General features: G+C 62.5%; 2 protein-coding genes across 5 annotated transcripts in view; both read left to right on the top strand.

Annotated features, from left to right (window-relative positions):
* Positions 1–585: 585 nt before the first annotated feature.
* On the top strand, positions 586–3,540 carry LOC116882382 (angiopoietin-related protein 5-like). 3 transcript variants are annotated; one of them, XM_032882732.1, is made up of 7 exons: positions 586–1,099; positions 1,179–1,270; positions 1,371–1,398; positions 1,929–2,020; positions 2,480–2,606; positions 2,732–2,917; positions 3,191–3,540. In XM_032882732.1, the coding sequence occupies exons 2-7, from the start codon at positions 1,184–1,186 to the stop codon at positions 3,490–3,492; spliced, it is 822 nt and encodes a 273-aa protein (XP_032738623.1). In that variant the 5' UTR covers positions 586–1,099; positions 1,179–1,183; the 3' UTR covers positions 3,493–3,540. The 3 variants fall into 3 exon arrangements, with proteins under 3 accessions (XP_032738623.1, XP_032738622.1, XP_032738624.1); XM_032882731.1 differs by having other exon boundaries at positions 586–1,270; XM_032882733.1 differs by lacking the exons at positions 586–1,099; positions 1,179–1,270; positions 1,371–1,398 and adding an exon at positions 1,454–1,673.
* Positions 3,541–5,457: 1,917 nt separating this feature from the next.
* SELENOO (selenoprotein O) overlaps positions 5,458–11,349 on the top strand; it is a 12,337-nt gene continuing 6,445 nt past the window's right edge. For both annotated transcript variants that reach the window (XM_032882727.1, XM_032882728.1), the window contains exons 1-2: positions 5,458–6,039; positions 10,246–10,449. In XM_032882727.1, coding sequence (XP_032738618.1) covers positions 5,459–6,039; positions 10,246–10,449 — 785 coding nt within the window. In that variant the 5' untranslated portion in view covers position 5,458. The remainder of the gene's footprint in view (positions 6,040–10,245; positions 10,450–11,349) is intronic.

Genomic DNA, 11,349 nt, shown 5'->3' with positions numbered 1-11,349 from the left:
GGCTCCCGGCCGCGTGTCTGGGAAGGGCCGGAGCCGCTCCATGGTGGTGCCTGGGAGCGTCCCTCCCGGCAGGGCAGCCGGGCTGAGCTTGGTCCCACGGACATGCACCGTGGCCTGTGGAGATTGTGTTTTTGGCTTTTAAAAATGTCTGAAGTTTTTTTTACTCAGGTAATTTTAACTTAAAATGAACTGAGGCAAATGTCAGGAAATAACAAGCCTTAAATCTGATTGGGACAAAGAGGATGTCTTGGTGGGGGGGATGGGGGGACTCAGTCCTAAGCAGATGAGCCTGGGGGAAGGGTCGGCTTCAGCTGCGGAGCTGGGCCGGCCTCCGGACGCTGACCCCCACCCCCCGCTGCCCCCTCGGTCAGCCCCTAGCTGGGGGCCATCCAGGGCTGCGGACCCCGGGCCTGAGTCTCCCCCTCCCCAGGCACGGAGGACCACACCTGCTTCTCACGCTGCACCCTCAGTGGGCAGAGGGTGCGTGTCCCCCAGAGCCCAGCAGCTGGCACACGTGCTGGCAGATGCCCGCCACCATTCTGCGGCCCCGCACGGGGCACCCACCCCGGGCATCTCCTGTGTGTGTCGTCACCGCTCCTGGTCATGTGTCTGTGACGCATCTGTGTGGCCCACCTGGGGCCCGGGGTCCTGCTCCATTGTGTTTGTGTTGACTCAGTGTCTGACAAAATCAGGTGAAACCCACGGCTGTGAGCTGGGCTGGACCGTGTTCTTCCTGTCACGTACGTGCGTGTACACGTTACTTAGAAACTGAAATAAAGTCTAATTTTGGAAGCTCCTGTTTGGTGGAATGTGTGGAAACGGGACTCAAGGGGCAGGGGAGGAGGTGGCCTGGGCCGCTGGCACTGCCTTGGGGCCTGGAGGACTTCCGGCCACTGCCTGCCTCTCAGCAGAAGATCCTGCTCCCAGGCCCAGTGAGGACACCCGCCAAGGGGAAGTGTGCTCAGAGGGGCAGCCCAGCCCTCGCCTCCCTGTCCACACCCTCGGGCTCCCCACCCCTGGGAGGAGAGGAGGTGGGGCAGCCCCGCGCCCGCACAAAAGGTGCTGGGGACGCGTGGCTCAGATCTGCCCAGAAAGAACAGTGAGCACCACAGGGGGCGTGCGCGGAGGCTGGTAGGGCCGTGGGCTGGGCTCCCCACCCACCATGTCTGCACCCCCAGGAAGCATGGCCGCCTGCCCCGTGCTGGGTCTTGCTGCTCTCCTCTGCCTCTCTGCGCCCCAGGCCAACTCCGTGGTGCAGTATCGACAGCCGGTAAGGGTGGCCGTCAGGCCAGTGGCTCTCATGAGCCTGAGATGGGCTGGGCCTCCCAGAGCTACTGAGCCTGCCTCTCACCAGGGTCCTCTCTCCACAGGTGCACGTGGTGCTTCTGGAACCCCAAGGTCTGGCTGCGTGGGGTGGCGGAGGGGCTGGCCGGGTGGGCCCGAGACAGGCAGCCTCTCACCTGTCACCCACAGGTCCCCACCCAACAGGTCTCACTCCCCTTGAGGACCCAGCTGAGTCCCTGCCCAGAACAGCCTGAGGGGAGGGCAAGCAAGGACCAGGCCCCACTGTTATTCCCTCCTAATGCGGGCTGGGCTTGGGGTAGCGCTCGGACCGCTGCCAGGCCAGGAGGAGGAAGGTGGGGAAGCCAAGACTGACCTTGCGAGGGCAACAGGTGAGGGCGTGTCCAGGGCCGCGGGAAGAATGGAGGGTCTGGGCAAGGGCTGGAGGCCGGCCAATTTCCAAAGAGGCCTGAGATGGGTATGGCCCAAGGTGAGGGGACTGTGGCTGCCCACCTGCCAGGACCAAGGTTGTAAATCGCCTGGCAGACTGTCACAGGGTGTCTGCAGGAGGACAGTTCTGGTTCCAGGCACCGAGAGAGCGTGGCCCCTTCGCAGGCCCTGAGCCTTCCCGGCCCTATCTCCTGCAGGGAGGGACTGCTCTCACATCTGGGCGGAGAGACCCCGCGCCCCGAGCGGTGTGTACACTGTCCAGCCAGAAGGAGCCAGCACCCCCTTCAGGGTGAGCACCCCACAGCGAGGGCCCGGGGGTGGTGTGTGTGTCACCCGGACAAAAACAAGAGATGGCACTGTCCACCTAGCCGGGGAAGGGCCAGCCAGGCCAGGCGCCACTGGTGGAGTCCGTCCTCAGACACCCAGGCACAGGGATGTTCACGGACGTTGTGTGACAGTCAGGAAAGGCTGGGAGAAACCTAGGCTTCCACCTTGAGGGGTCTGACGCTGAGTGAAAAAACAAAGACACAGAGCAGGGCGCAAAGTGACGTCGAACTGGGCAGGCTTCCTGGGGCCCAGGCCCTTACTGCCAAGCTTCACCCCCTTTCTGAGAAAGTGAATTTAATGTGATACAAGTTTACCTGATACTGACAAGTAGAAAACCAACGTTTCAGTTTTCAAATACAGTGTTTAAGGGAGAATGGACGGGAGAGGGGCAGTGCCTGCCACGGGCTGGCCCTTTTCCCAGGTTCTCTGTGACATGCGCCCAGACGGTGGCTGGACAGTGATTCAGAGCCGAGACCAGGGCCGGGGGACGCCTCTGGACTTCGAGAGGTGCTGGCAGGAGTACAAACAGGGCTTCGGAGACCTGAGAGGTAGGACTGTGCTGCCCAGGGACCCAGGGGTGTAGCCCTCCAGGCCTTGATCCCCACTGGGGACACAGGGCAGAGATGGTAGGAGGCTGGGGTGGCCCGTCACACAGCAGCCTCTGCCTCTGCAGGTGACCACTGGCTGGGGCTGGAACACATCTCTAGCCTGACCTCCCAGCCGGGCCTGCGCTCCGAGCTGAGCGTGGATCTCCTGGACGCGGACAACCGTACGCTGCAGGCCCACTATGATGACTTCCGCGTGGGCAGGGAGGAACGGTTTTACCAGCTGACCCTCGGCCAGTACTCGGGGAATGCAGGTGAGTGCTTGGGAGGTAAGGGACCCTTGTGCCTGCTTTGCCCCCTGGGCTTTCTAGCCTGTGGGGAGGGGGACTCTTGCAGCAGGCCAGAGTAAGTAGGGAAGGTTGGGCCCCTGGAGCCCCCCATTTTCCAGCTAACATCTGCCAGCCTCTGTGCTCTGGGAAAGACGACCGCTTCCCAAGCACCTGCCCTGGGGTCCCAGATGGCCAGACAGCGAGTGGGGGGGCCTTGGGGGCAGTTGGCCCGCCACCCACACTGCCACAACGCTGCAGGGGATGCGTTCCGGGGCTTGGGCCACACGGACAACCAGGAGGGCTGTGGCTTCAGCACGCTGGACCGTGACCATGACCGCTGCTCGCCTTGCGTGGACGGCTCCCAGACCTTCACCAGCTGCAGCCACGATCGCTCGGGCGCTGGATGGTGGTACAGCGACTGCGGCCGTGCTGACCTCAACGGGCTGTGGCCGGAGCAGGCAGGGGCCGCCTCGGGCATGCGCTGGGCTGCTGGTGACCACCAGCCCGCTCTGCGCGCCAGCGTGCTGCGCGTGCACACCACTGCTTCCGGCAAGGTCTAGGCCTCCCGCCCGTCCATGGCCGAGCCTCATTAAATGTTCAAGCCTGGCTGTCCTTGGGGTCTTCCTTGGGGTCGGGAGTGGGGAGGGGCCGAGCTCTGCTCTGGCCCAGCCTGGCTGCTCAGACCCTGCTCACCCGGGATGTCTGTCCATCCAGGACAGGCCTAGGGAAATCCAGGAGGCCGTGCAGCCCAACATTTAGGCCAGAAGCCAGGTCACCACATCTGAGATGGCACTACCTCTTGGTGCTGGTTCCTCCTGGAACCCTTGGCACCCACCAGAGCCACCACTGGCTATGACCTCTGTGAGGGCAGCCAGCAGGACACAGAACGTGGTACTCTTGAGCCTTCAAGAACCCGATCCCACCAGATTCCAAGGTGTGGGTAAGGCAGTGGGGTGAGGGGCTGGAGATGCGTCAGAAGGGCCTGGGACCTGGGGGAGTTGGGGGTGGGCAGTGACAGTAGGCTCAGGCCAGGTCCCCTAGGCAGTTAGGAAGAAGGCTGGGAACAGGGTTCTCTGCCAACAGACCCAAGTGAAGGCCCCGGTGAGGCTCAGTGGGGAGGCAAAGTCAGGCTGCAGGAGGAGACCCTGAGGCTCTGAGCACCTGCTGGGACCTAACCTACCACAGAGAAGGTAGTGTCCTTGACCATCTCAGGGATGATGACTCTGAGCTGGAGAGGGGCTGAGGGGTTCCCCAGTGTCACAGCTGACAGGGCCAGTGATGGTTCACATGAGCTCTGGGAGGCCCACATTTTGGCCCCAGGAGAAAGTTCCACAGGCGGCTCCTGGAACTTGAGGGTAGAATCCAGCCAGGAGGGAGCTCGTGCATTTGTCCAGGGTCCCCTGCTAGCTCCTGGTCTTGGGTTTTAGTATGGGGCCAGGTGGAGGAGGGGGGTGGGAAGCCTTTCCAAGGACCTCCATCCTGCGTTCTTTTCCAGCCTGAGCATCTGAGGTCTTTATTCTGCAACACGCCTCCTGGCTTCTCTGGGGCAGACGCTTGGAGGCCAGACTTGGCTCTCCCCAGTCTCCCGGACAGTATGTGGGGAGCTTCTCTCGGCCAGGCGCTGTTCTGGAAGAACTGGCCCCAGATCACGCAGACTGTGTGCCCTCCTGGAGCCCGGCGAGGAGACAGGCACGGAAGAAACCGGAAGACGAGGGCGTGAGCTCGTGTCGGGGGTGCTCCGAGGGAAAAGCAAGGTTCCCGCGGGCACTTCGGGAGGCACGCGGGGCGGCACGGAAGCCAGGACGCAATAGCAGTCCTGCTCCGAGCAGAGGCAGAGCAGGGGCAAAGGGGCTCACACACCGGGGAGGAGCCCGGCCTGGCCCGAGCGCTGCCCAGTCTCAGGCTTGGCTTCGCCCTGGGGCTCTTCACGGCCTGTCCCCAGGGACACGGGCCCTCCACCCGAGCTGAGACCCCCCCTTCCCTTCTGCCTCGCTGCCCGGCGCAGCCGAGGACAATCCAGAGACAGCCCCTGACACAGCACGGGGCCAGAGCTGACCCTGCCCGCCCCGCCCCCCCGGGTCGAGGGGCACCCCTGGTGGTCGACCCGGCACGTCCCTCAACACGGTCACCCCGCTCGGAGCTCGGAGCCCCGACTGTCCGGCCTTTTTGGGGCCGGACCTCCAGGGACCTGCTGGCTCGTCACGCAGGCCCGGTCCCCCCGCTCCCCGATCGGCTCCAACACTGGGCCGCAGGCCCGCGGAGGCGGACGGGTCGCAGGCGGGTCGCAGGCGGGTCGCAGGCAGGTCGCAGGCGGGTCGCAGGCGGGTCGCAGGCGGCCAAGTCCTCCTTCCCCTGCCGGCCGCCGCGAGCTGACAGACGCACGCCGCAACCAGTCAGAGTCAGGCTTTCGCGGGCGCGGCCCGCGCAGGCGCACCAGCGGACACCACCGCCGGCGATTGGGCGACTAGGCACGCCCACCGGGCTTCCGGTCGGGGCAAAAGGGCTTCCGCCGCAGCCGCGCCGCGGATGGCAGCGCTCGGGGCCGCGCTGAGGGCCTCGCTCGTGGCCGCCGGTGCCCGGTCGGCGCCGCTGGGCCACCGCGCGCCGCACGCGCCCTGCTCCGCGTCTGCCGCTGCCCGCGGCGCTGCCATGGAGCCGGCGCCCCACTGGCTGGCGGGGCTGCGCTTCGACAACCGCGCCCTGCGCGCGCTGCCCGTGGAGACGCCGCCGGCCGGGCCCGAGGGCGCCCCGTCCTCGCCGCGGCCGGTGCCCGGGGCCTGCTTCAGCCGCGTGCGGCCCGCGCCGCTGCGCCAGCCGCGCCTCGTGGCGTTGTCGGAGCCCGCGCTGGCGCTGCTGGGCCTGGGCGCGCCGCCCGCCGACGCCGCCGCCCGCGAGGCGCGCGAGGCCGAGGCCGCGCTCTTCTTCAGCGGCAACGCGCTGCTGCCGGGCGCCGAGCCCGCCGCGCACTGCTACTGCGGCCACCAGTTCGGCCAGTTCGCGGGGCAGCTGGGCGACGGCGCCGCCATGTACCTGGGCGAGGTGTGCACGGCCGCGGGCGAGCGCTGGGAGCTGCAGCTCAAGGGCGCGGGCCCCACGCCCTTCTCCAGGTGGGCGCGCGCGGGGGGGCGCGGGCGGGCGGGACGCGGGGCGTGCTCGTGCCCACGCTTGTCCTCCCTGCTTGGGGGCGAGATGGAACTGGAAGTTTGGTCTGGGGACAGACACTGCGGGGGGCGGGGGTGTCCCAGGATCCCGGCGGAGGGAAGGGCTTGTGCAAAGACCCGGAGGTCACAGAGAGAGGACAGAAGGGGGGACTGTGGCTGCCGAGCCTGCGCCCCCGCTGCAGGACTGGTGCCAGGTGCCCTTGGGCCCTCTGCTGGCCTTGGTCCCACTGCACCAGCCCCTGCTGTGTCCTGTTCCTGTAAACACACAAGGACTTTGGAGTCAGTTCTGCCTGTGACGCTGGGTTCGCCGCTTGCCCCGCACAGCCCGCCTTGCCTGGGGAGGCAGGGCCGTCTCTCAGCCTCGCGGACAGCCCAGGCTTGCTCTCCAGCATCGCTGCCGTGTGTCCACCCACAGAGGCGCAGTGTGTGGCCGGTGCCCTGGACAGGGACCAGAACGCCTCAGATCCATGCCCCCAGTGGACGTTCTCCCAGACACAGGCTTCTGAGCGCTTGTAGGCCAGGGACCTGGGTCAAGGTCCCCACGGCCTGGCCTGGCAGGGGCTCTGAGACCGGTCCTGCCTCTCACGCACCGGACCGCGCTGACCCTCCGTTCTTCTCTGTTCCACTAAACCCGTGGTGCCTTTAGTCCTTCTGTGCTAAATACTTGTTGAGTGGCTAAAAAGCCACACCTAAGTTGTCATTTTCTGTGCAGAGAAGTCCTGAGGGCGTGTGTTCTGGCCAGTCCCTGTGCCCTCCCCGCCCCCCCAGGATCTGAACGCATCCCGCGCCCCCTGCCTGCCCCCCAGCAGCTCCATCTCTGACACCCCAGAGTAACTCATTCTTCCTCCTCACCTTCCTGTCCCTGGAAGTCTCCGGAGGTCAGCCTAGCGCCACTGCCACCACCCAGACAGCCTGTGCGGAGCTGTCCGCCCCGGCGAGGGAGGCGACAGTTCCTGCCCCTGGAAACGCCACCTCGGGGCCTGCTCACACTTCGAGCATCGTCAGACTTTGTGTGTTCAGTTTGGTCATTTGTTTTTGCCGGTTACTAAGACCTTCTCGGGAGAGGAACCCTCTGGACATCTCTTACATTTGAAGACTTGAGTGTTTTAAGCCCATGTTTCTAGACTTGAGCTCTGCTAGAATATTTCTCTTAAAAGAAAGGGGTCATTTCACCTTTCCTCAGCGTGTGCTGGGGTCCCCGGCCTCAGCATGCCTGGAGGCAACGTCCCGAGTGGCTGTGTGTGGCTTCAGGCCAGCCCTGTTGGGTACCTAGATGTGGGCTTTGGGGGATGGGCGGGTGACCTCCTGCCTGCTGTGGGGTTGGGATTTCGGGAGATGCCTCTCCCGGCGGGTACAGAAGAGCTTGTCCTCAGCTGGGTCCACCCCACAGCTGGGAACAGACACGGGTGTGCAGGAGAAGGGACTGCTGTCGCGTGTCGTGTTGGCCCTGTGGGTACAGAGAGGCCCTTTATCCTTGCTGTGTAATTGTCCGATTCTGGCTTTTGCTTTGGGAACCCTGCCTTGGGCAAGAAGACAGGCCGCTTAATTTCAGGACCGTTTTTACCAATTCAAGATTAAACTGACTGGTGCTGGCTTCCTGCCGAGCATGAGGTCTCGCTGGGTGAGAGTCGTTCCCAGGGCCGGGGGGCCGGCTGACATTTGAGGACAGGTCTCCTTGTCCCAGTTCCTCACGCGGACTAGAAGGAGGTGAGTGGAGCGCACTTGCCGCTCTGGCCAGACAGAGGCTGACGCAGTGAGCCCTGCGGTGACTGCCAGGTCTGGTCTCCAGAGGTGTCGCTCACACTGCGACGAGACATAACAGCAGGTGTTTGTGCCTAAGACCTTTATGAGGAGAACTGCAGCTGCTTAAAAGCTCGCAGAGGAAGACCGTGAACGGACGGCCACACCCCACGCCCACAAATGAGAAGACCCCGTCTTGTCAGGATGTCCGCTCTTCCCAGTTTGACTTACAGATTCAGTATGATCCCAGTCAGGGCGCCCAGGGGCCTCGGTCGGGGAGCGTCTGCCTTCGGCTCAGGTCATGATCCCGGGGTCCTGGGATCGAGCCCCTTGTTGGGCTCCCTGCTTGGCTGGGGAGTCTGCTTCTCCCTCTCTCATTCCCCCTGCTTGTGTTCTCTTGCTCTTCTCTCAAATGAATAAAATCTTTTAAAAAAGTACAATCCCGATCAAAATTTCAGCGGTTATTTTGCAGATACTGATGATGTGATTCTGAAGTTGACATGGAGAGGCACGTGCTGAAGGACAGCAGAGCCGGGGCACGGACACTGCCTAACCCTAACCCCAACCCAGGCTTGACTGTAAAACTGTAGTAATCAAGAAAACGCAGAGCTGGTGGGAGGACGGGTCATGGAACAACAGACCCCCCCATAAATGCTGTCACTTATGACACAGGAGCAAAGGCGGTACATGGAGCAAAGACCATCATTCGAACAGTTGGTGCTGAAGCAACTGGACGTGTACACACCAAAAATGGACCAGACATGGACCTTAGACCCTGAAAAATTGAAAAATTAACTCAAAAGGGATCATAGACCTAAACGTAAAATGCAGAACTATAAAACCAGAAGATAAACTAGAAAACCCAGAGAACGTTGAGTTTGGACATGATTTTTTATTCTTTTTTAAAGATTTTATTTATTTGAGAGAGAGAGAGAGTAAGAAACAGCATGGCGTGGGGGAGAGGCAGGGCGAGAAGCCGGTTCCCCACTGAGCCGGCAGCCCGATGCAGGGCTGGATCCCAGGACCCCGGGATCATGACCTGAGCCAAAGGCAGACGCTTCACCAAGTGGGCCACCCAGGCGTCCTGGGACGTGATTTTTTGACACAACATCAAAGGCGAGATCCACAAAAAAAAATCACGGATAAGCTGGACTCCAGTGAAGTTAAAACTTTTGCAACTGAGAGTATTAAGAGAATGAAGAGAAAATATTTGTAAAAGACATGCCTGATAAAGGACTATTATTCAAAGCAGACAAAGAACTCTTAAAACTTAGGACGCCTGGGTGGCTCAGTTGGTTAAGCAACTGCCTTCGGCCCAGGTCATGATCCTGGAGTCCTGGGATCGGGTCTGGCATCAGGCTCCCAGCTCCATGGGGCATCTGCTTCTCCCTCTGACCTTCTCCCCTCTCATGCTCTCTCTCAAACAAATAAATAAAATCTTAAAAAAAACTCTTAAAACTCAAACCATAAGAAAAACAAAAAGACTTCAAAATGGGCTAAAGCGGGGCGCCTGGGTGGCTCAGTGGGTTGAGCCGCTGCCTTCGGCTCAGGTCATGATCTCGGAGTCCTGGGATCGAGCCCCGCATCGGGCTCTCTGCTCAGCAGGGAGCCTGCTTCCTCCTCTCTCTGCCTGCCTCTACCTGCTTGTGATCTCTCTATCAAATAAATAAATAAAATCTTTAAAAAAAAAAAAAATGGGCTAAAGCTGGGGCGCCTGGGTGCTTAGTGCAATGATCCTGGGGCCCTGGGATCGAGCCCCGCATGGGGCTCCCTGCTCAGTGGGAGGCTCCTTCTCCCCGCTCTGCTGTTCCGTCTGCCTGTATTCTCTTCCTCTGTCAAATAAGTATGTACTTGACACAGACCACAAGCAGAGAGAGAGCCGTGGAGCAGAGAGCCTGACGCGGGGCCCGATCCCTGGATCCTGGGATCATCACCTGAGCTGAAGGCAGAGGCTTCAACCCACTGAGCCACCCAGGCGCCCCTAAATAAATCTTTAAAAAAAAAAAAACAACACAAGAGAAACAAGCTTTCGAGTCCTGAAAAGGGTTGCCTGAGATCCTTCACCCCTAACTGTAAGAGCGTATCTGTGAAGTAAACTCAGGAAAGCAGACTTGCACGCGTACCAGTGAGCGTGCAACACGCCCGGCTGGCTGAGTCCTGGGCAAGAGGCCTCATGCAGCCCTCGCTGCCCTTGGCATTAATCTGGCTCCGCGGCGGGCTAGGCCCTGGCTGCCGGATTGGGGGCAGTGGTCGGGGCCTCTCGGTACCGGGAGTCTCGGACCTGGAGGCCTTTGTCGACGACGGCCGAGCGGCCAGTGAGCCCTCAGAGTGTCGCCGAGCCCGTCCCGCTTGCTGCTGGAGCCCGGGCGTGGAACGGACAGCTGCCTGACCGCAGCGGCTCTGTGATTTCAGACAGGCTGACGGCCGCAAGGTCCTGCGGTCGAGCATCCGCGAGTTCCTGTGCAGCGAAGCTATGTTCCACCTGGGCATCCCCACCACACGGGCCGGGGCCTGCGTCACGTCCCAGTCCACGGTCGCCCGAGACGTGTTCTACGACGGCAATCCCAAGTACGAGAAGTGCACAGTCGTGCTGCGCATAGCTTCCACTTTCCTGAGGTAATACTGCTGCCCTCCCGCTGGCGGGTGCACAGTCCCGTGCAGGAAGTGACCTGCGAGGGACACACCCGTCCCCCGGCTGGGCTCCTGCTGCGGGGGAGGCGGGGTGCAAAAGGCACCGGGCGTTTCCTGGGTCGGGAGCCCTGTCCTGCGTGTTGGTGGCTGCTCGGGCCCCCGTTGCCCCCAGGAGGGAGGAGGTGGCAGAGAGGCGGCCCGTGTCCCTGGAGCGTGGCTGGCCTGAGCGGGGCGCCCTGCAGCACCGGTGAAGGGGGATGGTCTCAGGCTGGCAAAAGAGGGGCTGCCCAGATGCGGGGCTCTGGGACCCAGAAGGACACGAAAGTCACCCAGAAAGTGGCCTTGTTCTGTGTCACGTGCCACACCTGCTGTGCCCCCGTCCGCCGGGGCCGTTGTTGCTCACACCCCCGTCATGAGCCGCAGTCCTTTCTGCCTCCTCCCTGATGTCACCGTGCCACGTGGCATCACACCGGTTCTGACCACCGGAACCCACGGCTGTCGGCGAATGGCTCGGACGTCTTCTGGTCTCCTCCGGTGGAGCCGGACGGACCCTGTGTGCTGGGGGCCATTCCTGCGGTGCCTGAGTCTGAGCGCCTGGCTTTGTCTTTTGTCCTCCGGGGCCTGGAGGAGCCTGGGTGGCCGTCCGCCTCCCCCCAGGAGACCAGGGCCACTTCCCCGAGGGCCACTCCTGGCAGTCTGACCAGTGAGTGAGCGGAGGTGGGGAGCGCTGCGGGGCCACCCCGTGCCCGCGAACAGTAATGCCGGTCGTTAAAGCCAGAAGTGTCTCCAGACACTGCCTCCCGTCCCCTGGGTGACACGAGGACTCGGTTGTAGAGCTGACCCCACTTGGGACCAGTAGGACGCCAGTCACTGATGCTGTCCTTG

The sequence above is a fragment of the Lontra canadensis genome, unplaced genomic scaffold, assembly GCF_010015895.1.
Source record: "Lontra canadensis isolate GAN:19392208 unplaced genomic scaffold, GSC_riverotter_1.0 scaffold84, whole genome shotgun sequence".
In the NCBI taxonomy this organism is placed as follows: Eukaryota; Metazoa; Chordata; class Mammalia; order Carnivora; family Mustelidae; genus Lontra; species Lontra canadensis.
Note: the sequence above shows the minus strand (reverse complement) of the source record. Positions and strands in the feature narration are given on the sequence as shown.

Bases quoted from the DNA above. Each gene is read 5' to 3' on its own strand.
- LOC116882382 (XM_032882731.1), top strand. From the start codon at position 1,163: ATGTCTGCACCCCCAGGAAGCATGGCCGCCTGCCCCGTGCTGGGTCTT. The intron at 1,271-1,370 runs GTAAGGGTGGCC...CTCTCTCCACAG, and splicing joins TGGTGCAGTATCGACAGCCG to GTGCACGTGGTGCTTCTGGA. The intron at 2,021-2,479 runs GTGAGCACCCCA...CCCTTTTCCCAG, and splicing joins GAGCCAGCACCCCCTTCAGG to GTTCTCTGTGACATGCGCCC.